General features: G+C 44.4%; 1 protein-coding gene across 5 annotated transcripts in view; it reads left to right on the top strand.

Moving 5' to 3' along the window:
* ARHGAP9 (Rho GTPase activating protein 9) overlaps positions 1-23797 on the top strand; it is a 39292-nt gene that overhangs the window by 5658 nt on the left and 9837 nt on the right. For 4 of the 5 annotated variants that reach the window (XM_088137965.1, XM_088137963.1, XM_088137964.1 and 1 more), the window contains 11 exons: positions 1578-1978; positions 4730-4965; positions 14456-14692; positions 16805-16987; positions 17918-18028; positions 18886-18947; positions 19884-19965; positions 20484-20579; positions 21005-21103; positions 22464-22590; positions 22724-22834. In XM_088137965.1, coding sequence (XP_087994091.1) covers positions 1642-1978; positions 4730-4965; positions 14456-14692; positions 16805-16987; positions 17918-18028; positions 18886-18947; positions 19884-19965; positions 20484-20579; positions 21005-21103; positions 22464-22590; positions 22724-22834 — 1681 coding nt within the window. In that variant the 5' untranslated portion in view covers positions 1578-1641. Of the gene's footprint in view, positions 1-1577; positions 1979-4729; positions 4966-14455; positions 14693-16804; positions 16988-17917; positions 18029-18885; positions 18948-19883; positions 19966-20483; positions 20580-21004; positions 21104-22463; positions 22591-22723; positions 22835-23797 lie in introns of those variants that run through there. The other variant, XM_025176015.2, reaches the window with a different exon arrangement.

Raw genomic sequence — 23797 nt, 5'->3', positions numbered from 1 at the left:
GAAATGTGGGGTCCCCATATACTGTCTGAGTTCTTGTGTCCGTTAAGTGTGAAATCCCTACCAGTACCTGACCGCAAAAGTTGACCATTCACATGTGGAATGGCCCCTGATACAGAGAATAGAGTGATCTTTTCAGAGCTGGTTGTCCCCGGTTCTGAAGATGACCTGCTCTGTTGAAGGTTATTTCTGGTACAGTATAAGCTTGCCTTGGAGGGCAAAAACACTCTGAGAGATGTTGACAAGAACAAGGCTGGGGAGTCCCAGGGAGCTGGGTGAACACAGCTTAGCTTCCCCTCTCATCTGATTCTGTTTGACAAGCCAATTCCACTGGGAACGACTTCTGCTTAATATGGCTCTGCTGTGCTCGTGCTCTGCAAGGAGCTGCAAGTACATTGTTGCTTCCTGTTGCAGCAGCTAATTTGGTCCTTCTGGTGACTTAGATTCTTCCAGAAGTGGAAGAGGGCAGAATTAACCCATGTGTGACAAAAAATAAACTCTGATTATTTTCCCAATCTAATAGCTCTCCTAAAAAGTCATCCATGACCTGACTTGACCCTTACCCCAGGTATAAAGAAATATTGACATGCTATGTCTGAGAATACAATCTGATAGTTGGAAGCACTTTTGGGGCTGAAGATACTCCCCTTCTTGGTTATAGTGCTACTATCTCTTTCTGGCTCTGCTTTCCTCTGAGTACTATTCCTTCCCATAGTTTAGGATTTTCTGTACCATCAAAGTAATTTTTTTCACTAAAAAAAGATGCTGAATGCCTGACGGTTTAAGACTGATCTTCACACTCGTAAATCTTTACTCTTCCACTGTAAAGTGCAGGAGGACTTGGTTGCCTTTCTATGCTACTGGCTCTATTATGCATTGATTCCTGGAAGAACTTTCTAGGCAGAAAATTCCCCATTCAAAACATTACTATCTTTTATTATTATTATTATATTTTTATCCAGATAGATAAATAGGTAGGTAGATGGATGAATGGTTAGATAGGTAGAATCAATCAAAGGCAGTGAACATACCTAACAATCCTGTCTCCTCTTTGCCCCACAACAATAACCCTATGAGGTGGGTTGGAATGAGAGAGAGTGACTGGCCCAAAGCCGGCTTTCATGCCTAAAGGGAGGCCTAGAATTCACAGTCTCCTGGTTTCCAGGCCAGCACCTTAATTACTATACCAAACTGGCTCTGGCACAAATGGTTTTTGTAGTAATAAATCAAGAAAATTAGTCTGGGTTTATTTTTAACTAATAGTTGCTAAGGTTCTCTGTCCTTTTCTTCCCAGGAAAATGAGATCTCACCTCCAGCTGCTTTCTGAGTTACCACCAAATGACATTATTTTAGACTATAGAGGAAAATGTTATTCGTTCAGGATGCTTCCTATTTTTGTAAACCAAACTTACATAAATCAGTATTGTTCAGTTATTAAATGATCCACAATTTGTGGTATTTTGAATAATATCCTCAGGCTTAACAAGTTACAGTGTCTAAGACATTGGGTTTACTGGCATTTTATATAAGTCACATCTTCAACACATCTAAGTTCAGTACCCCAATTGTTTTCATCACAGGTAAAAAGTTAGCATGCTGAAACCTAGAGTTCCCAGCTCTTTGGGGCCAACTTGACTTGGGAAGATGTTTTCAGGCCGGTTCTTTGAGGGGTTCATTCACCCCCAGAGTGAGTCATCCCTGGATTCCCCAGGTATTGTGGTGCTGCAGGCTCTCTACGACTATCAGTACAAATCTGAGGATGGGAGGCAGGTGATCATTGCAGAAGGGGAGATGTTCCAGCTTGTGCACAAGGCCAACGAGGATTGGTGGCAGGTGAAGAGGTTCGGTCAGCCCAAGCAAAAGAGGCCTATCTTTGTTCCGGCATCCTATGTGGCTGAAGTGCCCTGTGGCAGAAGAGCAAGCCTACAGCAAAATGCCTTCTTGCATCCTGGCATCCATTCAGAGCAGGACAGAGTTCCTGGTGAGTTGTTTTTCTGAAGATCAAGGGCCTAAACAGGGTTGGGCAAAAAGTCCAGGAGCTGGATCTCCCAAGCAACTTTGTTCTACCTCTGGAGTCCCCGCCAGCCACAATAGCTGAACATTGGAAGCACATTCCCATAATTTTGAGGTGGAAACATTACATAAAAAAAGTAAAAAAATTAGGGGGATGAGACATCCTGATTTCAGAGGAAAAGTGCCACACTCTGGCCATACCACCCCAAATCAGCCAGTTACTGTATAGCATAGAAAATTACTTCAGTGTTGTCACTCATTGCAACTCTGTGAGTGTCTAAGTGGACTACCATACATCCAAAAGAGCACTAGATGGCAGCAATAAGTTACAGTTTTGTGGGTAGGTCTGCTGCTATCTAGTGGTTGTCTAGATTTTTGAAGCCAAGATCTGGTAGCATTAGATTAGTATCTATACAAATTAATGTGTAGATGTTCTTTTCTTTTGGAAATGTGGTCACCGCTAGTGAACTGTGTCTAAAAACAAAGGAAAAACACATTCCTGCCCCTTAAACTAAAATTTGAGTGCTGCCCATCTGTATGACAACCTCACCTATTTTTCATTGTGACACACTGTGTATGTGTCTCTCTCAAAAGAGAGGTGTGGCCCCCAGTCCCAAAAGAATGTCTGTCCCTGGTATGGACATTTATGAATCCAAATACAGTGGCATTATACCCCTGACAGTGGTGCTGTGTGATTGGTCCAGGACACTGCAGTCTGTTTTGGGGGAGAGTAGATGGGGATGGTGGCAGGCCATTAGCCAGTAGTGACAGTGACAAAGAGAATTCCTGGACAATAAAGAGAAGGATTGGTTCACCGTTGGCTAAGAAGACTGACAATTGAGAAGGGGAGTTTAGAAGAAGAGGGCCAAACTTCTTAAAATTTCATAGTGCCACTGATTCCCAAGAGTGACGTGGAAGCTGAAAAATCAGAAGCGGCAAACCTATGTCGATTGGGCTGGGGCCTAGAGGTTCAGGAGGTTAGAAATAGAAAGGGATTCCTTCAAGGGCTATACTCTAGATCTAAGCAAAGAAGACTTTCTGGGGCAGAGATTTCATATCCTGTTTTCGCTGGAAGTCTCAAAAGGTGGTAGCACTTGGCCAGCCTTTACTGGACTTGAAAGCAAAGCCTGGTAGGGCTTAGCTAATATTTTGATGGGAGACCACCAGAACTATAGGATGGACTGGGAAGTAAAAAAACCACGATAGGAGAAGGCAGTGGCAAACCGTATCTGCAACGCTGCCAAGAAAACTCCATGGATTAGTCCCCAGAAGTCAGGACTGATTCAAGAGTCTCTCCTTAACTTTTCATTGCAAACATTCTCAGGATAGGAGTCAGTATAAAATCAAAACAACAGGTAGGCAAAACCAAAGGTAATTTGGATCAATTCTTGAACAAATGCTTCATTGAACATAACATTTATCAGATGGGATTTAAAAAAAAAAACATTTAAAAAGTCCATAGGATATTTCTCTTAAGGTCAGTCAATGGGGATGTCATAGCTGGGTTACCCCCAAAGAGGAAGCTCTGTATCCTACCAAGATCTACACCTGCAGCATCCAAGGACCTGGAGAAGGTCCTCTGAGTGAGGCAGAGCTTAATGCACAGGCAAGGAGAAAGAGGCAAAAGAAGGCCAACAAGTAGGGATGGAGAAGCTGGTGCAGGTATGTGGTGATGGCAGCAAATACATGTGGTCCAGATATAAAATGGAAACAGCCAAACCTCACAAGAGATTAAGTTAGCATGCCAGCTTCTGACGGGGCAGCCTGGAGGAAGATGAGGAATGGAGGAGTGCTTAGACCTGATTAGACAGGAAAATGCCTTGTCCTTCTCAGCTCAGCAGCTGCCAGGTGTGCAGCACTGCAACTCCTAGAATTCCCAGCCAGCAGCTTCAAGCTGTCCTAGCAAAGAATTCTAGAAGTTACAATCCCAAATTCTCTGGATGGCACTAAGCAGAGGAAGGATGCTCAACTGGAACAATAGTGCAAAGTCTAAAAGTTCCTGCTGAAAGAGTATAGAGTGGCTGTAAGATCACCATGTCCTTTAACAGGTGGCCATTAGAACATTAGGTCTGCTTAGCCTCTCCCACTGCTCTGATGTCCCAATAGTATCTACACCCCAGAGATAGTACATGTATGCAAATCACAAAGCAACGTTGTAGCTGGAAGCATGGATCTAGGCCCTCACGCAGATAGTTGTGCTAGTGAGTCTATTAGCTAGTCTAAAAAGAATAATTGAAAAAAACAGACACACACAATTACAAAATAAGGCACTCAAAGAAAGAAACATAATCTGAATTTGTCTTAAGTAAAAGAGATTAATAGGAAGAATCTGCATTTGAGGCCCTCCTTTGAGTTTAAGCTAAAGAAACCCTCCTTGACTCAGCTAACTAATTTTCCTGCTCTCTGCAGAAGGTTGAAACAGTCAATTCTTGCAGTCCCTTTCAAATCCACTGCCCTATGATTCTCTTATACTGGTAGGCCTCCTGCTGGCCCTCGAGATCAGTGGTGCACAGGGTACAAGGAGTGGCTCTTGATAGACATTCAGCTAAGGTGTCTCAAATTTTAATTAAGACGTTCATCTTAGATGATGCTATGCCCGAGGGAGTTGGATGGTGCATGCGGTAGATGGAGCTGCTCCCTAGGCGTGTGCAGAAAGGCAAGGCTTCACCGCAGCAGGTGCATAATTTGTCTCTGCTGATTCTGCTTTTCTTCCTTCTAGGATGTTTGGAGGTGTTGTCTCATTCTCTGGAGGACCTCTGGGTGCCGCCACTCTCATCATCTTCCCGCCCAGGTCTGTTGTCCTGCCGCAACCACCTTCTTGCCAAGATGAGAACCCATCAGCTGTCCCTTGGCAGGAGCCACAGCCTGAGTGGCCTGTCTCAAATGAAATGCAAAGAGACAAAGCAGTGGCAAAGTTCAGAGGAAGAGCTGGCAAGAAGTGGGAGGTATTATGGGGTGAGTTCACCCTTTTCCTTTTCTCAGACTTCGTTTGTTTATTTATTCAATTTATATGGCCACCCATCTCAAACATATAACTCTGGGCAGCTAACAGGGAAGAAAAACTAAATAAAAACATCATAACAAGACAATAAATAACTAATATAGCAGCCAAGATAAAACCAAACAGCACGTTCAACATAACCATGTCACGGGTGGCATTTAGAGAGAGAGAGAGAGAGAGAGAGATACACACACACACACACACAATAACGAGATTCCAGGCTTGACAGCTTCTTTGAGATATAAATAAATGGTGCCCAAGAGACTAACAACAATAAAAATATAGTATTTATTACAATTCCATTATATTATAATGTAACTTTTTTTAAAAAAAGTATTCAGATGTAACTAAAATACATAAAATACATAACAACAACAAAAACTGTTATATTGTATTTTTAATTAATTTTATTTTCTCTGTAAACCGCCCAGAGTCACTTTTTAACGAGATGGGCAATGACAAATTTGATATATAAATAAATAAAAATAAATAAATAAAAACATCAAGCAGCTACCCCAACTGGCAGTTAAAGCCTGCTGGCTCATCAAAGATTTTCCTATTTCTTTTTTTTTAATTGCAAAAAATAGCATCAAGGGAGGTTTCGATCCATTGGTGGAGTCAGTGAGGAAACTTGTAATTTAGAGAGTGTTTTATGGCTTGTGGTCATAATCTGTGGTGATGGATTTGCACAGTCACAAAAAGACGGTCCTGGTGGATATAGGCAGCCCAGAAAACATTTTTTTCAACCTTCCAGATGCTTCCTTACTAACCCATCTTACCTTAGCCTAGTTATTTCTCTCAGCAGTTGAATCCAGTTCCAAACAAAGCATTGGGCCTCAGCCACCCACCATTTTTAACTCCTAAGAATGACTAAACGGCTTATGTGGGTCAGTGAGCATTCTTGTATAAAAAATATTATATTGGAGCCCAGGACTTTGTCTTACATCATGCTAGCTTCCCAGGAAAGAATAAATACTTTTATAAAATAACGGTCAAGTGACTCAAAGAACCTAGACAGCATCAGGGAAAGCGTCTGAGGACACACTGATACCTACAAACACAAGGTTGCCGTCTTTTAGAATCAAAGATCAGAATCCCCGTGAACATAAGCCTAAGGTTTTATTTTCAGGGTCAAATTGCACCTTTTTGTAACCTACTCATTTCTGGTTTTTAGTCATTCATCTAATTTAGAAAGAAAACTCTTGTCATTGTTGCTTTTGTGCTGGAAATCACACAGTCTTGCTGATCTACAGTAGATCACCCTGAAAACTTCAGTTAGATTTCAATCTACCATCTACCCACTCTTGACATAGTATAAAGTATGAGCAATTTCATGCCTCTACGTTTCTGTTTCAACACTCTACACCCTAATGCTTCTGGGAGCTTGCCAGCAGGGAGTGATGGCTAAGTCTTTCTCTGGGCATCTAAACTCAGTATCTAATATTTAGGTGTATACCATCTCTCTGAACATGGACTTTCTATTGAGAAATCACTTCTCCATAAACCTTTTTTAAATTTATCTAATCAGTCATCTGTCAACCCTACATCTTTACTAATGAATTCTACTGTCTATTATGTGAAGAAGCATAATGCTGGTTTATGTATGCTGAATCTACTGCACTTTGGTCTGTGAAAGTCCTCTTTCTTGGGGCCATTAATAAGCAAAATTAAGCTCACTATCGCTTGTTTAATCTTTTTTGTCACTTATTCAGACTAAATGACAGTCGTAGGCCATGGCCATCCAGTGATGTTCGCCAGTTATTCTAGGTAAAAATACTGTAAGTGAGCAGAAGGAAAAATTGGTCTTACCCTCAGAGCTGCAGATCCTGGTTGCTATTAGGTGTTCCTAAAATCATTTGGCTCGCATTCCTTGGCTTCTTTCTAGCTGTGTGATTTCTTGTTCCAGCAGCGTCCAAGTACCAGTTGCAGAGGAACAATGGTGAGAGATGGATATGTTTCTGAGGGGCATTTGGTTGACCGCCATAATGAACAAAATGCTCAATTAAGATGGATCTTGGCCCAATCCAGCAGGGCTAGTCTTATATTTTTATCTTTGGGTCAAGCGTCTATGCTGTAAGGGATTCAGACTGGCTGCAAGTGATATGCATCTTCCTTCTTCTCTTCTTTTTTTAAAAAGGTTCCCCAATGTCATTTTATTTTATTTATTTATTAAATTTATCTCCGCCCATCTCCCCTGATGGGGGACTCTGGGCGGCTCACATAACCCATTAAAACAATAAATAAATATACAATTACATAAAACCTAAAACCTGTACAAAACAGTTACTAAAAAAGAAAGAGTCCAGGAGGCCAATGGTCCAGAGCAGCAAATGCCAGGGCTCTAAGGGGCTAGCCATCCCCACACCTGATGTCTTCCCTCCCCACCCCAGGCCAGATGGCAGAGCCAGGTCTTCAAATCCCTCCAGAAGGCCAGGAGTGAGGGGGCCAATCTCACCTCCAGGGGCAAGATGTTCCAAAGGGCGGGGGCTACAGCAGAGAAGGCCCACCTTCTGGACCCCGCTAGTCAGAGCTTTTTTACCGAAGGGGTCCAGAGCATGCCCTCTCTGTGTGATTGGGTGGGACGGGTTGAAGTCATGGGGAAGAGGCGGTCCCTCAAGTAACCTGGTCCCATGCCACATAGGGCTTTAAAGGTGATAACCAACACCTTGAATTGGACCTGGAAGCAAACTGGTACCCAGTGCAGCTTGTAGACAATGGTGTTATATGGGTCCTTCTTGGGGCTCCAAAAATAGCCTATGCGGCTGCATTCTGGACCAGCTGCAGCTTCCAGATACTCTTCAAGGATAGCCCCATGTAGAGCGCATTGCAGTAGTCTATCTGGGAGATAACAAGGGCATGAGTGACCGTTCAAAGGGTATCCCAATTCAGTAAAGGGCATAACTGATGCACAACCCAAAGTTTTGCAAAGGCCCTCCTGGCCACGGCTGCCACCTGCTCTTCAAGCAGGAGCCGTGAGTCCAGGAGGACCCCCAGATTATGCACTGGGTCTGTCTGGGGCAGTGCTACTCCATCCAGCACCAAAGATGACAAAGTCCTGGATACAGAGGAGTCATTAACCCACAGCCACTCCATCTTACCAGGGTTCAGCTGAAGCCTGTTGTTCCCCATCCAGACCTTTACAGCCTCCAGGCACCACGAAAGGGTGGTCACGGCATCACTTACCTCACCTGGGATGGAGATGTATAATTGCGTATCATCAGCATACTGATGATACCTCATCCCATGTTGGTGGATGATCTCACCTAGCGGTTTCATGTAGATGTTGAAAAGGAGCGGAGGGAGAACCGAACCCTGCGGCACCCCACAAAGGAGGGGCTGAGGATGGGGCCTCTCGCTCCCTATCACCACTGATTGGGATCGGCCCTGAAGAAAGGAGTGAACCAGCACGAGACTGTGCCGCCCACCCCCAATTCCCTGAGTCGTCCCAACAGGATGTTGTGGACGATGGTATTGAAAGCCGCTGAGAGATCAAGGAGAGCAAGGATGATCGCAATTCTACCATCCCACTCCTGCCAGAGATCATCCATAAGTGCGACCAATGCCGTTTCCATTCCATAACTGGGCCTGAAACCTGACTGGAAAGGGTCCAGATAATCCGTTTCCTCCAGAAGCCTTTGGAGCTGTGATGCCACCACTTTCTCAACCATCTTCCCCAAAAAGGGGAGATGGGAGATTGGACAGAAATTGTCCAGTACGGTAGGATCCAGGGAGGGTTTCTTGAGGAGGGGGTGCACCAACGCCTCTTTAAAGGCAGCTGGAAACACTCCCTCCTGCAAGGATGTATTAACTATTGCCTGGATCCAACCACATGTCACCTCCCAAACTGCTTTCACCAGCCAGGAGGGGCATGGGTCCAGATGGGAAGTGTTGGCCTTCACAGTCCAAAGGATCCTGTCCGCTTCCTCAGGAACAACGGGATCAAACTGTTCCCAGATAACTGGGTAAGAACGATCCCCTGATATCTCCCCAGACCCTGCCCTACATTCGGAGTCTAACTTGGAACGAATCTGAGTGATTTTGTCCTGCAGATGCTCTGAAAATTCATGCTTCAGTTCTGGAATGAGTGGGAAGACTATCTTCAGAACAACTAAAAAGCGTGGTGTAAAGAATAGAAAAAAATAGAAAAGATATATTAAACATTCAAGGCATTTCTGTGGAAGTAGGATAAGATAGCCTTGTTCTTTGTTTTAAAAAATGTGAATGGTGCTCATAAGTATATACCAACAAATCAATATAGGGACACTCTTGCCCATTCATAGGTGAGACTAGAAGGGAACTCTGGAAACTGAACATGGCTTTGTAGTCATCATGGAATTTTCTGCTTAATCTGATTTTCCCCATTCAGAGAAAAATGGACAATGAGAAGCTAAAATACTGTATAGTCAGTGATTAAAGGATGATGACCTCATCTGGCTGCTCCATAAATTGCTGTAATGGATTGGGTGCATTATGTGTTAAAGCCCTTCTGGAAATCACCTAACAAAACCTTTTATGGTATAAGTTAATATGGACCCAAGAGCTCATTTCCTCAGATGTATTAATTAGATTATATAGACAAGGGATTCTCAAACTCTGCATTACAAAAACTGCCCACTGCAGACTTACACAAGCAAAATGAGGAGCAGAGTCCAGAGTGAGTTTTGATGGTGCTTCTACTTTGCTTGTGCAAGTCTGTGACAACCCCCCACCCCCACCCCCAGGTGCTCATGCCCTCCAGGAGTTCCCAACTCACAGTTTGAAAATTCCTGATGTAGAATGTAATCCACAGGAATATAAGCCATCATAATGTTTGTTAGTCTTTAAGTTACCACAAGACCTGTCATTCTGGCAGCATGGACTAACACAGATGCTCCTTGGAAATAGTTGAAAGGCACAGTGTGAGGATATAGAAGTCCCCCTGTATTCATGTGTGTGTTTGAACAGAATCATTTGAATGTCCATAATATGACCCAGATAATGAGGAAGAAAGAATGATTTTGGAAGCCTAATCTTCAGTATACAAGTGGATATTAAGTGAAACTAAAAAAATCTGCAGTCAGTCTCAGTCAAGGCCTTCATATAACCTTATGACATACCTCCGAAAATGACACATTTCTCAGAAAAGTTGACTTATGTCCCCAATAAAAAGCTGCTTCCAAACTGTAAGCTTTCACTACATTAAGTTACGATCCTTCTATCCTGACTTATCTTGCAAGTTCTTCATGGTCTCTGACTGCTGTGGACTGCTGCGCGCATGTTTTTTCTTCTGTCAAGATCCCACTAGATGCCTGGGTGACAGCTTATCTGAACATCTGCCCTGCTACCTTGCACCATTTCCTCTTTGTCTTTCCCTGATTGGAAGGGGTGGTAGCCTCTGCTCACCCACACAGGATGTGGGGGAAGCCAGTGGGAGGGCCAGCTCCTCTGCACACGCCCCTGAACCACACAGCTGGCCCTGGCAGTAAGCACCAGACTGTGGGGTATCGGTGCTCCTTAGAAATCTTCTGAAGGCCTCAAGGCTTGAGGTAGGATAAAGGGGGTCACCTCCGAGAGGTGGATTTAGAAGAAGACATACTCAGAGCTGAGACAAAGTGAGGAAGAGGGAGAAGCTCTCTGGACCACTCACAATGTTCTTCCAGCTTTCTGCCATGAAGCAAGCGGTTTTCAACTTCCTCTTGAGCAATGAACGTAGGCAAGCAGGCAGAGGGAGACACAGTTATGACTTAGCTGGAAAGAGCGCTGTGCAGCTAGGAATTAGCAGAAGACCTATATGGAGCTGGGTGGAGCTGGGTAGCGTTGGCTGGACCTATGTGGATCTGTGGATGGGTTTTGTGGAAGGAGTTTACTTGGGTAGAGGGTAAAACAGCTGTGGCTCAACATAAGAAAAGGCTCAGAGCTGCTTTGTGCTGTTCCTACTCAAACGGGTAGCTAGAAGGAAACTCGGTCGTTATGTATCTTTGTTTATCTGTCTACCTATCCTCCATCCATCCATCCATCCATCCATGAAATTTTTAAACTTCCCCATTCTGGTTGGACTCTGGGTGATGTTTATTAATTCTTATGTATTGATTTGAAATAAGTAACCTGTCCCTGGCCGGTAATTAAAAAGTCACTTCATTCTATTCTCAAAATAACTTTGGGAATAGACTGGAGAGAACATGAGAAAATGATGGGCCTCAGGCCAACACCCGACACTGTAGCCCAAGCAACTCCTATGTTGTACCTCTCAGATGTAGTGGACTTCAGTTCCCATAATTCCCAGCAGACAAAGTTATTCAGGGATTCAAACTTTAAAAAGGGATAGCAAAGAGCCTTTTTAAAGGCTCTGTATGCCAACTGGATAGCCTTTAGTCTGATTTGGCAGGTCTTTTCTTATGTTCTTATATCCTTACAAACTTCAGTCCAATATCTCTGGAAGACATCAACTTGATGAAGGCTGCTCTAGGCAGGAGTAACTCCTTCCCCTGTTCATGTTTTGATTTCTAACTGACTATTCAGGTGGGGTCTATGGCAGGGGGGCAGGTCAATAGCATCAAAATGGTGGGCATGACCAGGATGATTGAAGCCCTGCATCTTTTTGTCTATATGATGCACAGTTGACCCTCCTTCTGATTGCCCTGGTGACTATTTCGGAGAAGGGCCTAAACCAACTTTTAGACTATCTATCTCTTCCTAGCATACCTATGACACTTATTTTGCTTTATTTGCTTCCTAATGGGAGTGTTAAAACAGCTTTTGACACCAGTAGTGCCTTTATCTTCTTTAGGCAGAACATAAAGATGCTGCTTATTATCATATAAAGCCATAATTGACTGTAATGGCACAGAGCAAGCTGGTCTCTGCAGTTGATCATTCCCTGTGCATTAGAATTCCCTTGAATTTCTATGCTCCTGGGCATTTTTAATTATTATTTGTTTCCTGGATTTATAGACTGCTGACTCCAACAGATTTATAGCAGTTTACAAACATGAACACTTCGTAAATCCTCCCTATCTGGGTTAGTCTTTAGTACTCAAAGTTAAACTAGAGGGAAATGAATATTTTGTATGAATTGGAGTTCTATTCTTGCTCTTGCTCTTGGTGCTTTTATTACATGTCTCAAGCTGTTAGGACTATGACTATCTAAAATGCTGAATCAGCTAATGTGATTTCACTGCATGTTTTGATTCTAAAAATTCTACAAAATGCAATAGGTGCTAAATATCAGCTTGGCTGTACGCTACAATAACATCAGGTGGAGGGCAAATATTTAGCTATTTTGTCACACTGTGCTTTGACAATGCAAATACAATGAGATGCCTGCATTTCATAAATGTTTGTGTACATATATACATTATGTATGGCTATGGGAACAAGCTTGGAAAGTAACTGTGATCTCAAAGTCAGTAATCCTTAACCTTTTCTGATCTGATGGCATATATTTATATTCCCAACCTGTAATATGGGATCACACATTTATTTATTCAAATATTCTTCTCAGCTACCATGGCTGTTTAAAAAAACCAGAAACAATGCTAAGCAGGATTGGATGGCTAGAATTTAGATGAATGAACCAGCAGCATTATGGAATTATATATTGACTCTCTTAATGGTTTTGACTTTTTTTCCTTTTCATTTAAATAAGCAAATGTTCTAGTGACCAAGGCGATCAGCACGGCTGTTTATTCTGAAGTTCAGATGTCTCAGTGTCTTTGTGGAATCCACCATAAAATGTCATTAACCCATAAAATGCCATTAATCCTTCCTTGTTGTATCCTGGAATGAGGGGAAATCTGGCTGTTTGTTAAGGAAAAGTCAATTCTCCATAGCTGAAGCTGGAGTTGATAGAAAAGGATTAACTCCACGTTTTTCTGACTGGAAGGCCATGGCTTAAAACATCTTCTTTTCCCTTAGAGGAAATGCATCTCTTTTCAGTCTTCTGCTCTGCCTTCTGGAGGAAGCAGTGAATTTCCAGTGGCTCAATCTTGGGAGATAAAAAGAAAATAATGAAGACCAAAACCAAGGCTCTTCCCCATCCTGCATGAAAGTGCTTTCTGGTAACCATATGCCAGTTGATTGGCATGCTGGCAGGAGGCCACACCTGGAAAGCACTATGATGTTGGGCCAGGAAAATAGCCTAGGAGATGGGGGAAGAGCTTGATTAGGTCTCCAGAGGTAGCAGAGTATGGAGGGAGAAAGTGGTAGTGTTGGCTTTAATCCTGACTACAATGCTTCAGGGCTGAAGGCCACTGAGAAACCCTTCCCCTCCACCTGTGCTGGCTCCCTGAAGCCCTGAAAGAAACATTCTTCCCCCTCATTCGTGAGGAGCGTTGGGAGAGCAAAATCTGACTGGCCAGCTGGAAGCTGCCAGAGCAGGCAGGCAAGATGGCAAGAGGAGTTAACAGGCCCGATGGCCCCTCGAAAGCCTGCTCTCCCGTGGCATGCTGGCACGAGGCCATCCCTGAAAGCGCTACAGGGCTGGACTAGGAGAACGGCCTAAGAGGTGGGGGTAGGAGGCAGCGAGGGATGCCAGCAGCAGCATCCTCCAGCAGCCAGCTTCAGCCTAGGGGTTTGGAGGAGCAGCACAGCAGCACACATCTTCCCAGACCACCATGGTAGCAAGCCCCCAAGATTCCCCCAACAGGACAGTTGATGGAAGAGCTGGAGGATGCTGGATATGGAGGGATATTGGGGTGGGTGACAGTGACAGCATTTAGAGAAGGACAAGGGAGGCATGAGCTGCCTAGTGATGTCAGGTATGGCAGCTCAGAGGCTAGAGGAAGGGTACTGGTGACTCAGGAAAGGCACAGGAGCCCCCAGCTGCCCTATTTCCCCACCCAAAAAGTGAAGCTTTTCCAAGAGCAGAATTATACATGGCTCCAACTATGGAGGGAGCGGGCGCCAGCTGCTTGCACTTATTAGAGAAGCCCATCTAGTGGGTCCTATTCACCCACATCACTTGCCTATTTGCAGGCAAGAGAGAAAGGGATGAGAAGGCTACAGTCTCTAAAGTCGTCTTTCCTGTTTAGGAAAGAAAGAAGATTGAGAGGACATGAGCAGTCCAAGGGTCAAGAAGAGACCCTTACTTTACTGCCCTGTGCTGACTGTTACACATTGTTCTTCTCTTCCCATATACCCTACCTACTGTGAGTTCTTATTGTCACAGTGGAATTTATTTATTTACTGTATTTGTAGATTTTTTTAAACCCACCTTTTGTTCAGGAACTCAAGGAGCATACACAGTGCTCCTTCCTCCCATTTTTTCCCACAACACTGTGAAGTAGATTGGCCTGAGAGATAATCACTCAGTGGAGGAGGTTTCTTCCATGGGACAGAAGGAGACTTTAAGCCTTGCCTTCCACGTAAAACTGGTTAGCCCTTTCCTACCAGGTCCACCTTCTAATGATCAGAAAGGTACGTTACGGTAAGTCCAACTATTATTTATTTCTTGCTTATTTCTGGCAGATGTTGGATGATACTCCTCCGTCTCTCCCTGCTGTCCTTGGGGAGAAGCCTCCAATTTACTGCAATCTGGAGGAGATGAAGCAATTACCAACAACACCCCCTACCCCACGCAGCCCACCATTACAGGTGCTGGAAGCCTGGGAACGTCATATAGACTCCAGCTCCCTGCGCAGTTACTACTATAAGCCTGCAACAGGTGAAAAGTCATGGAAGCCACCCCGGAGGAGCCAAGAGATGGTGAGAAGCTAGAGTTGTTGTGGGGGACATCCATGCTACCTAGCCTCAGCAACCAAATCCTCATCACCGATCGTTTTGTGCCTTTATCCAGCAAGCATTTATTTGGCAAATATTGAGTTGATACCCTCAGTATTTCCCATCAAATGACTTCTCACTTGCTACCGTTCTCTTTAGGGATGTCCTTTCATGATGAGGATCCTTGAGGAGCCAAAAAAAAGAATTAAAAAGTGACGTGAGGGACCTGCCACAAAATCTTGCGGGTGGTGTAACCCAGTTCAGGCAATAACTCCCCTCTCTCAAATACACCATTCTGTTCTTTCCGCTTGATTTCTTCCCATCCCCATGAAGCAATCAACATTCTGCAGCTGTAGAACGTGATAGTTTCTATTGGACTGTTCTAGCTTAGTTGTTTATTATTTATTTGTTTGATTGATGTCTTACTCTAATTGGAAGGGCTCAATAAGGCAGCTTCCTTGGTGATTTCCCTTCATTTTATCCTCACAGCAGCAAATCTGTGAGGAGTGCTGGACTGAGTGGCCAAAAATCTCCCAGAAATTTTTCTGTAGCTAAGAGTAGACTTAAACCTGGGTCTCCCCTTCTTAGTCCAACAGCTGCTGCACTACGCTGGCTAAATCACTTAGCATTTTCTTTCCCTATTGTTGTATTTCTGCAAATTCTTGGGGCTCCCTCTTGCCTGCTGATACTTCCTCCTTTTGTATGGGCAATGTGGTTTAGCTATATAAGGATTCATGCTCAAGTAATGAATTTGCTAGTGGCGCCTAATACTTGTACTAATTATTAATATTAGTACCGGGTACTAAGAGATGCCTGGTACTGATACTAATACTGTTTTCTCCAGCTAAGGGATCTCTGTACTTGATAGGATGGAAATAGTTTTGACTTTAATAGCTGAGATTTATGTTTCAAAAATCAAATCCAGGTGCGCTGGCTCTTGTAAGGCTGAATTCATACATTGTTCTAATAGTGTGGTTTATTTGGCTGTGGTTTAGCATGTTTGATTTAGCCATAGTGGTTTGTAAAAGATGGTTTATGGTTCAGTCTTGTCTAAACCCAACCAATGTGTGAACTCAGACTATTAGAATAAGAGTGATAAAAATAGCATAAAATCTGGCATGTTAGAAATATTTCAGTGAGAACTTCATTCAGTAAATCTCCATTCAGCTGTTAAATGAACTTGGGCCAGTTGTACCCACTTCCCCAGGTTAATCTACTTCTTGGGGCTGTTGGGAGAAAAGAAAGAAAGTAAAGCCATATAGTGGGATATGCAGCTCTATGTTTTGGGATGGAAGCATCAGCAAAGTGAGTGATGCGTGTGTCTGTGTCTGTGTGAAGAACAGTGGTCAATTCATTTTTGGTATGCATGTAAGACAGGTCAGAAGCTTACACAGGTATGGAAGTTACAGTTCAGTTCCGCAGTTCAGAGGTCCAGCTAGGTAGCATTAGGCTCTTGAAAGAATGATAGGCTTTGCTTCATGTACTGTGTTTTGAAATAAGTCAACATTACTGTCTTTGGGGGAACCTTCTGGAGTGGTCCTGAGAGCACTGGGGTGGGGGATGTTCCCAGTCTGTAAATGAAGCCCTGAGATTACTCAGCTATTGACGGACACCTGCCACCAACATGTCCCTTCTAGAGGCTGCCTCTCGAGCTCATTGCTCTCTGGTACCTGAAGCCAGACTTCTGCTTTGGGCCATCAGCCAGATGCCTGAGAAATGCTGCAATAATTTCTCTAATGAGGAATTATTGTGTGCTCTGTCAGAGCAGAGGGCACGTGCTTGATAGCTAGTCTCTAAGCCCATTCCCATTCCCATCCCCCCTCCCAACGTCCCCTTGTCGCATCCCCTGTGCTGGCAGCCCATGCTTTGCCCATCTCAGCAGAGGAGGCCAGAGCATAGGAAAGCTGTGGGTCAAGAGTGACAGCATGGGGGCCCAGATTGGAAAGAAATAGAAGGCTGTGGATCAAATTGGCAAGAGCCGGAGCAAGGAAGGGTAGCAGCAGCTGGGCGTGTGCCTGCCTCTTGTCCTGCTCTCTTAATAGAAAGTCCTCTCTTTCTTTTTTCCCCCTCCCCTTTTCTGTGTTCTTGTTTTCCCAGAGCTTGGTACAGATAGAGGGAAATGGTCTCTCTGCTCCAGCAGATCCTGTCCCAGGAGCAACCATGGACCAAATGGAAGACAGGGTGAGCGGGGAGCAGCCTGAGGCTCAGAGTTTCCGCATCAGGGACAAAAAGCTGGGATATACCAAATCCTTGATGCTGCCAGAGACACGGCTTCCCAAGGTAAGGCATGGGCATAATGGGATCCCCTGGGGTGGTACGTTCTGGAGGACAAAACAGATGCCTCTGCCAAAAGTGTTTGCAGAATGGAAAGGTTAATCTGCATCCCCTGGCATGAAAGGAGAGATGTGTGTGAAGGAGAGTGCAGGATAGTAATCACTAGTGCAAGTAGGTGTATAATTTTAAACACTGAACTTAATAGTCCTATACCCTAAATAACCATTACAATGTGCTGCAGAAAAGGGAGAGAGGAAGAGAGAGAGAGAGAGAGAAGGGAGGGAGGGAGGGAAAGAGAGAGAGAGAGAGAGAGAGAGAGAAAGAAAGAAAGAAAGAAAGAAAGAAAGAAAGAAAGAAAGAAAGAAAGAAAGAAAGAAAGAAAGAAAGAAAGAAAAGAAAAGAACAGAACTATCAGCCCTTCTAGGTAGGCCAGACTAGAAAACCAAAGTTATGAATGCTAATACTACTTTTATTATAAGGTTACAGTAACAGAATCTTGCAAGACTAAATGTGCTTATCCCCTCCCTCCCTCCTCTTTGTGAGAACTAAGAAGGGTCCTGTCTGAGAAACTTTCTCAAATTATCCTTCTGCCCTGGACTCAGTTTTTTTTAATCTGACTGTCTTGGTTGTGGCTCTTCCTCCTGTTCCTCAAGGTTATTCCTTCCTCCCATTACATCAGCAAAACCAGTTTTGTAATCACACACATTCCACTTGGCTGCTTCCCCCTTTATAAAGAGTTTTCAAACAGAAGAAAAGAGAAGATGTTGAGGTGTTGTTTATTAGCTACCCCACTATCTGCTACTCAGTCCGGGTAATCATTTAGGACTTGGATTTTGGCCTAAGGTTCAGCCCTGGCTGTGCCCACTGGCAGCAGGATGGGAAGGGAAGGGATACACAAAGTGGTTGGTAAATCTGCTTTCTTTTTTCTCCATACAGGGAAACCATCGGCGGAACCATTCCCAATATAGCTGTGAGGCCTGGTTAGGAGAATACTCTGCACCATCACCTACCAATGGTTCCCCCTCAGACAATGCTGAATTGCTGCATGTATGTTACAACTATGGAGGAGTGGTTAGGCTCAATTTGACTAGGAGCAGGGACTCTTGTCATTCGATAAACATCCTGGGTTATAGCTGAATCCAGTCAACTTAGTCTACCTCATGGGGTATTTGTGAAGATATCTGTACTACCATCTCAAGTTCCTGGGGTGAATGGTGTATGCATATCCCCCTTCCCATCCCCTAGTAGCACCCTCCAATCACCATTATCTGAAAGGATGTGACAAAAGATGTTTTCTCTCGCATAGCCCCAGAGCCCAGCTGTGCCATGCCAGAGAAGGCCATCCTCTCAGTTTTGGAGTGGGTCCATCCTGCTCCCTTCCTCCTTCATCTGTCTCAGCTGAGGTTGGGAATGTTGCCCAGGAAGAAAAATGAGACCTGGAGACCGAGGGGCAAAGGAGATGGTGAAGGGAGTGTGGCTGGATCTGGAGGGTGAAATAAGTAAAAGGGAAACAAGGAACAGAAGCATTAGGCTGTAGAGTGTTGACATGTTTCTTCTCTATCTTCTCTAAAAACTGATATCTCACTGCCCCAAATTGTTTGTTTCTTGCACACTGGGTTTGGGAACCTTATGGTCCTCCAGGTGTTATCGAACTACACTTCCACTATTCCTCACCATTGGCTGTGTTGCTTGGGCTGCTGTGGGTTGCAGCTCAGCAACATTAGGAAGTTCCCCACTTGACTGTTCCAGTAGGAGAGTTAGCAGTGGAGCACTGCCTGGGGCCAGAGTTTGTGGGAAATAAAGATCTGCCAGGAACTGGGGGTATGGGGAGTGGTATGGATTTCAGGAAGGATCACAGGACACACCCAGGACTGCAGGTTTGTTGATATTGCTTCTTTCTGCAGATGGTGGAGAAATCTGGACAGCTGAACAAAACTAAGATCGCTGAAGGAGGTCGGAAACTCAGGTACCCAGTTGAAGTCTCCCTAGCAGGAAGGGGCTTGAGGGGGGATGTTTACTCACTGTCCATTTAGGAGGAATCCAGGGCATTCGTGCTTCTGAGTCCTCACTTGGCTACCTCTCCAGCTCTGGCTGAGGAGCATTTCACAGCTGAGGGGATTTTGACAAGCAATGTCCTGGCCTGAATAGACAAAGAGGCTGGAAAGGGCCCTTAGTGAATAATGGACCTTCTCGGTTAATGGCCCAAATCAGAAGAGGGGCAAAATAAGGCAGAGATTAGCCTTTTTGTAAGGGAGAGGAAGCCCATCCAGGGAAATGGGACATAGCAGAGTAGCCCAAAGAAGATACAGACCCACCTGTACATCAGATGATGGCTGTATGTACAGACACGAGCCAAACTTCAACACAGGTCCAAAACTCAGCTCTGTGCTTATGAAGGCAAGTTTCAGAATAAGCTTGAACTCAGGGAATTCTCCTCTCAAAAGAAGATTTTAGGATCATATACAAAGGCCTTGAAGGAAGAAAGTCAACAGGATGTCTCCTAACCCCAATTTACAGTATTTTGTCACCACCAGTCTATTATTTCATTAACTGTTGTTCAGGAGGAAAGGGGCAGAGTGGCATTTCTCATTTGTGATCTGAAAATAGAGGAAATGTTCTCATTTTTGAGACCAGAAAGCATCACCAAGATTGCTCTTCCTTGGTGTCTCCTCCAATGCTTCATCACTGGCATGTTGAGACACGGTAATTTATTACATTGCAGAGCTTATTCCAGGCACCAACAAATCCTTTCAGTGCCACATGGCTGCATGTGGGAGCATTGATTTGGACTCTTCAAGCACTTTTTGACACTTTTATACTTGGAAGCCTGGGAGAGGTTGTATGTTGGGTTTATGGCTTTGGCAGGCTGCACTCCAGCTTCTCTCATTTCCTCTACCCCCAGAAAGTGCTGGGCATCGTCATGGCTGGTATTAGCTGGGAACAGCCTCATGTTCTACAAGGACCCCAAGGTGACAGCTGCATGGGTGAGTGCAGCAGCAGGCAGACGCTTAAGTGGCAAATCAGGAAAGGCAACATAAGGTCTCGTATGGGCGGCAGCCTAACTTTGTATAGCTCTCAAACTAATTTTAAAAGCTTTCCAGAAGAAGTCAATTCAGTCTCCAGAAAAGTCATACATACCCCCTTTGAGAGACTGCTGGCTGGGAGGAAGAGGGAGAGACTTTTGAATAAAAGGGGTGATCTTGCCCATTTGGGGATCTGGTACAGACTTTAGACCTGCCCACCCCCAGTATCGTTCAGAGACGGTGTGTGTCCATGTATACTGTATACTGTATGTATGTGTGTTTTTCTCTATTCCCTCTCACTCATCCACCCATCCACCCATCCATCAACACAAAAGTCTCTATTGCTGTGATAAATGAATAAGGAAGGAAGCATGGACTAGTATCCCTCTCCCTGGTCCTTTTCCAGTGACTTCCAGCACAGATCAGGTTTGGCAATGGGGTGTAGGGAACTTCCTAACCCGTATCCTCCTTTTCTGCAGACACCATCTGGTAGCCGACCTGAAAGCAGTGTGGATTTGCGTGGGGCCCGTATTGAGTGGGCCCGGGACTTGTCCAGCAAGCGGAATGTCATCCATGTAAGTGTGGGAACCCCATCCCATATTGAACTTAGACATTTGGGGCCAGAGTTCACACACAACTGAGAACTAAACCTTGTTTGTCCCACTGTAAGTTTGTCAATTCTTAGAATTGACTCACAGTGGTCCTGTTTTAAATTGAGATAATTGGTTAATATATTCTGGTTTATCTGAGTGTACTTCACTATAATCTCAGGTCCAGTTGTAACACTAAACTATCCTTTCCTGGTTTCTTTATCTGCTCCCACAAGTAGAGGAGCATAGTGGGAACAAGTGATTACATGAAGCTGTTCACATAATCTTTTAAAATTAAGTTAGGATTCCTGCTAAAGTCTTCCATGGCAAGAATCTATTAGAAGAACATGAGATTAGGTTAAATGGAATTGTTGCCTAACCCAATTTGCTCTCTCCCCTTTTCTTCTTAGTTTCGCACTGTGACTGGCAATGAGTATCTCTTGCAATCAGATAATGAAGCTGTCAGCCAGGACTGGTACCAGGCGATCAAAGGGGTCATCCACAGGCTAGTGAGTGAAGATGCCAAGAACTTTAAGTTACCTCAGTCCCTTCTCTTCTTCTTTGAAATATTGCTGGTAGAAAGAAGGTGTTCCCGAACTCTTTTATTCTGACCAGGCTGGAGATGACTGTCCAGCCCAAGTTGCCCAAATGGCAAGCAGCCTGGAGCCCTCTAGACTAAAATCCCCCCCCTTTTTTTTGGTGCCTTCGAGTCAGTGTTGACTCCTGGCGTGTGCCTGGACAAATCCGTGCAGTTTTCTTGGCAAGGTTTTGGGGAGTGGTTTGCCCTTGCCTCCTTCCTAGGGCTGAGATATAGTGACTGGCCCAAGGTCACCCAGCTGGCTTTGTGCCTCAGGCAGGACTAGAACTCATGGTCTCCCAGTTTCTAGCTTTGTGCCTTAACCATTACACCAAACTGGCTTGGAAACTCCCATCATGCCTTGCAATTGTCTGTGCTATAATTGGGGTTGATGGGCATTGAAGTCCCCCAAATCTGTAGAGTGCTGGGTTGCCAACCCTTGCTCTATAAAATTTAGGAGAGCTCTCAAGGAAGGCAGAAGTTGTTTTTTTTCAAGGTTTAGAACACAGCTGAACTCACTGTGTCTGCAGTGGGAAGCTATTACCCCAGAAAGCAAAATCTTTGTAATGAGGGCCACATCTTTGCAATGAGCAAGGTCCAACCTAAGTGGAGCCAGAAGCATTCCACTCTGCATTTCTCCCTCATTCCCCTAAATCTGTATGTGCAACAATCCATTCTTCATTCTCTGTCTCAGTCAGTCAGTCAGTCAGTCAGTCAGTCAGTCAGTCAGTCAGTCAGTCAGTCACTAACGTCCCACTCACTCTCTTTCCCCTTCTCTCTGGTCTTGTTAAGGTACTCAACTGATTTTGTTGAGGGTGCAAAATGAGTGGAGAATGGTGGTCAGTGCTGACTGCAGCCCCTTCTCTCCCCCCACTTCCATGTTTAGCTGGAGGTCTGATTAGGGGCGGACTCACATTGGCTTGGATGTAATACAACTCTGGGCAGTGTGGGACTCTGCTGTATTAGCCTTCTGGAATGCAGAGAAAGCGGTACTAAAGTTGAAGGTGAAGCATTACTTCTTCCTTAAGACTTCCAGCTTATCGCAAAGAGGACTCTGCATGGTCTATCCTTTATTCAGTCCTTCATGTGTATCACCAAATGACCCCAAAGGGCTTCTCTCTCTTGCTTCTGTCGGGTTTATCACAGTGGCAAGTCATTACGAAATCCACCCCAAATTTTATGTCATTGAAACAGAACCTTTTGTAGTTCACGACAGTGCATTTGCCCGTTTTGCCTCATCCTGTCTCCCTGCTAATTTCTCTGGATTAAGCTCCTTCCTTGCTCCACTGCAGGATCAAGAGAATCCTCTGGATGAGCCGCTTCTATACCCACTCAGTCGGTCAAACAGTGCTGAACTTGTGGATCTCAGTGGGGATGAGGAAGAAGAACTTGGGCTCTCCAAGGGTGAAGTGCCGGCAGGTCTGAGACCAGCAGTTCTGGGGGGGACGGTGCTAGACGTTGTCCAAAGTAGGGCTATTTTGACATATGTGTGAATGAGGGAATTGCAGCTGCCTTAGCTCCTTCTCTCGGTTTCTGTCCCTTCCTCCCGTAGCCCCTGGTAGTCCTGGCAGGGTCTACAAGAAAAGGGTCAAGAGCAAGTTGAGACGCTTCATTGCCAAGCGGCCACCCCTGCGAAGTTTACAGGAGAAAGGACTGATCCGAGGTAATGGTGCAGAGCCCTGTAGTTTTATCATAACGTAGGTTGGGTAGAGATGATGGATTTTCTGAGGTACAGTAAGTCGGCATTGCCACATACTCATTTTTGTGTCCTGTCAGGGTTTTTGGCGCATTGTCATAATGCCTCAAGTGCCAGTTTGGAAAAGTTGAGACAAATTACTGGAATTTTGACTAGGATTCTTATAATAATGACAGAAAAATGTGATTTTTCTGAAACACACAGGGATAGTGCCGTGACAACTAATATATTTGTCACTTTTAATTAAAAATTATCACCAGACTGTTTCTACCTCCCTTATATCTAGCACAGCAAAAGCATTAATGCATTAAGTCATTTATTTTGAAAGTTAATGTGGTTTGATGGTGAAGGTGTTGCTCCAGGAATGAAGAAAACCAGGTTCTGATCCATCTTGAGCCATAGAAATTCTTTTTCAGCCCAGCCTACCTCACAGGTTGTTGTGGGGAAGAATTGGCCTTATAGTTAGATATTTATTTATTTAATTAATTTGTATGCCGCCCAACTCCTAACGACTCTGGGCAGCTCAGAGAATACAATAAGAGACAAAAATAAAAGAATAAAAGATGGCAAGGATGACAAGAAATGGACAGGAATGAAAGAGAAATGAACCCAAACAGTCCGAGGGGTGTTCACTCACCCTCACCAAAGGCCTGGGGAAGAGCCGGGTCTTCAAGGCCCTTTGAAACACCAGCAGAGTGGAGCTATCTGGATCTCAAGGGAAATGTAGTCAGTTTTTTCTTGTTTCTGGTGTTCCTGATTCAAATCACTATTGCTAAAACTCACAAATCTGAGTTTTAAAACTCTGAGGAGCTATGATATTGTTGTGGCTGAGAGCCGCAAATGGCATAGCAGTTTTCTTACAATTTTTATTTTTATTTGGGGGATGGAGTTTAAAGCAAAATAGGTAGATTAAGCACAGGAAAAGTTTAA

The sequence above is a fragment of the Python bivittatus genome, unplaced genomic scaffold, assembly GCF_059951505.1.
Source record: "Python bivittatus isolate LINGU-HERP-01145 unplaced genomic scaffold, Pbiv_v1 ctg000220_np1212, whole genome shotgun sequence".
Taxonomy (NCBI): Eukaryota; Metazoa; Chordata; class Lepidosauria; order Squamata; family Pythonidae; genus Python; species Python bivittatus.
This window is presented reverse-complemented; position numbering and strand designations above follow the sequence as displayed.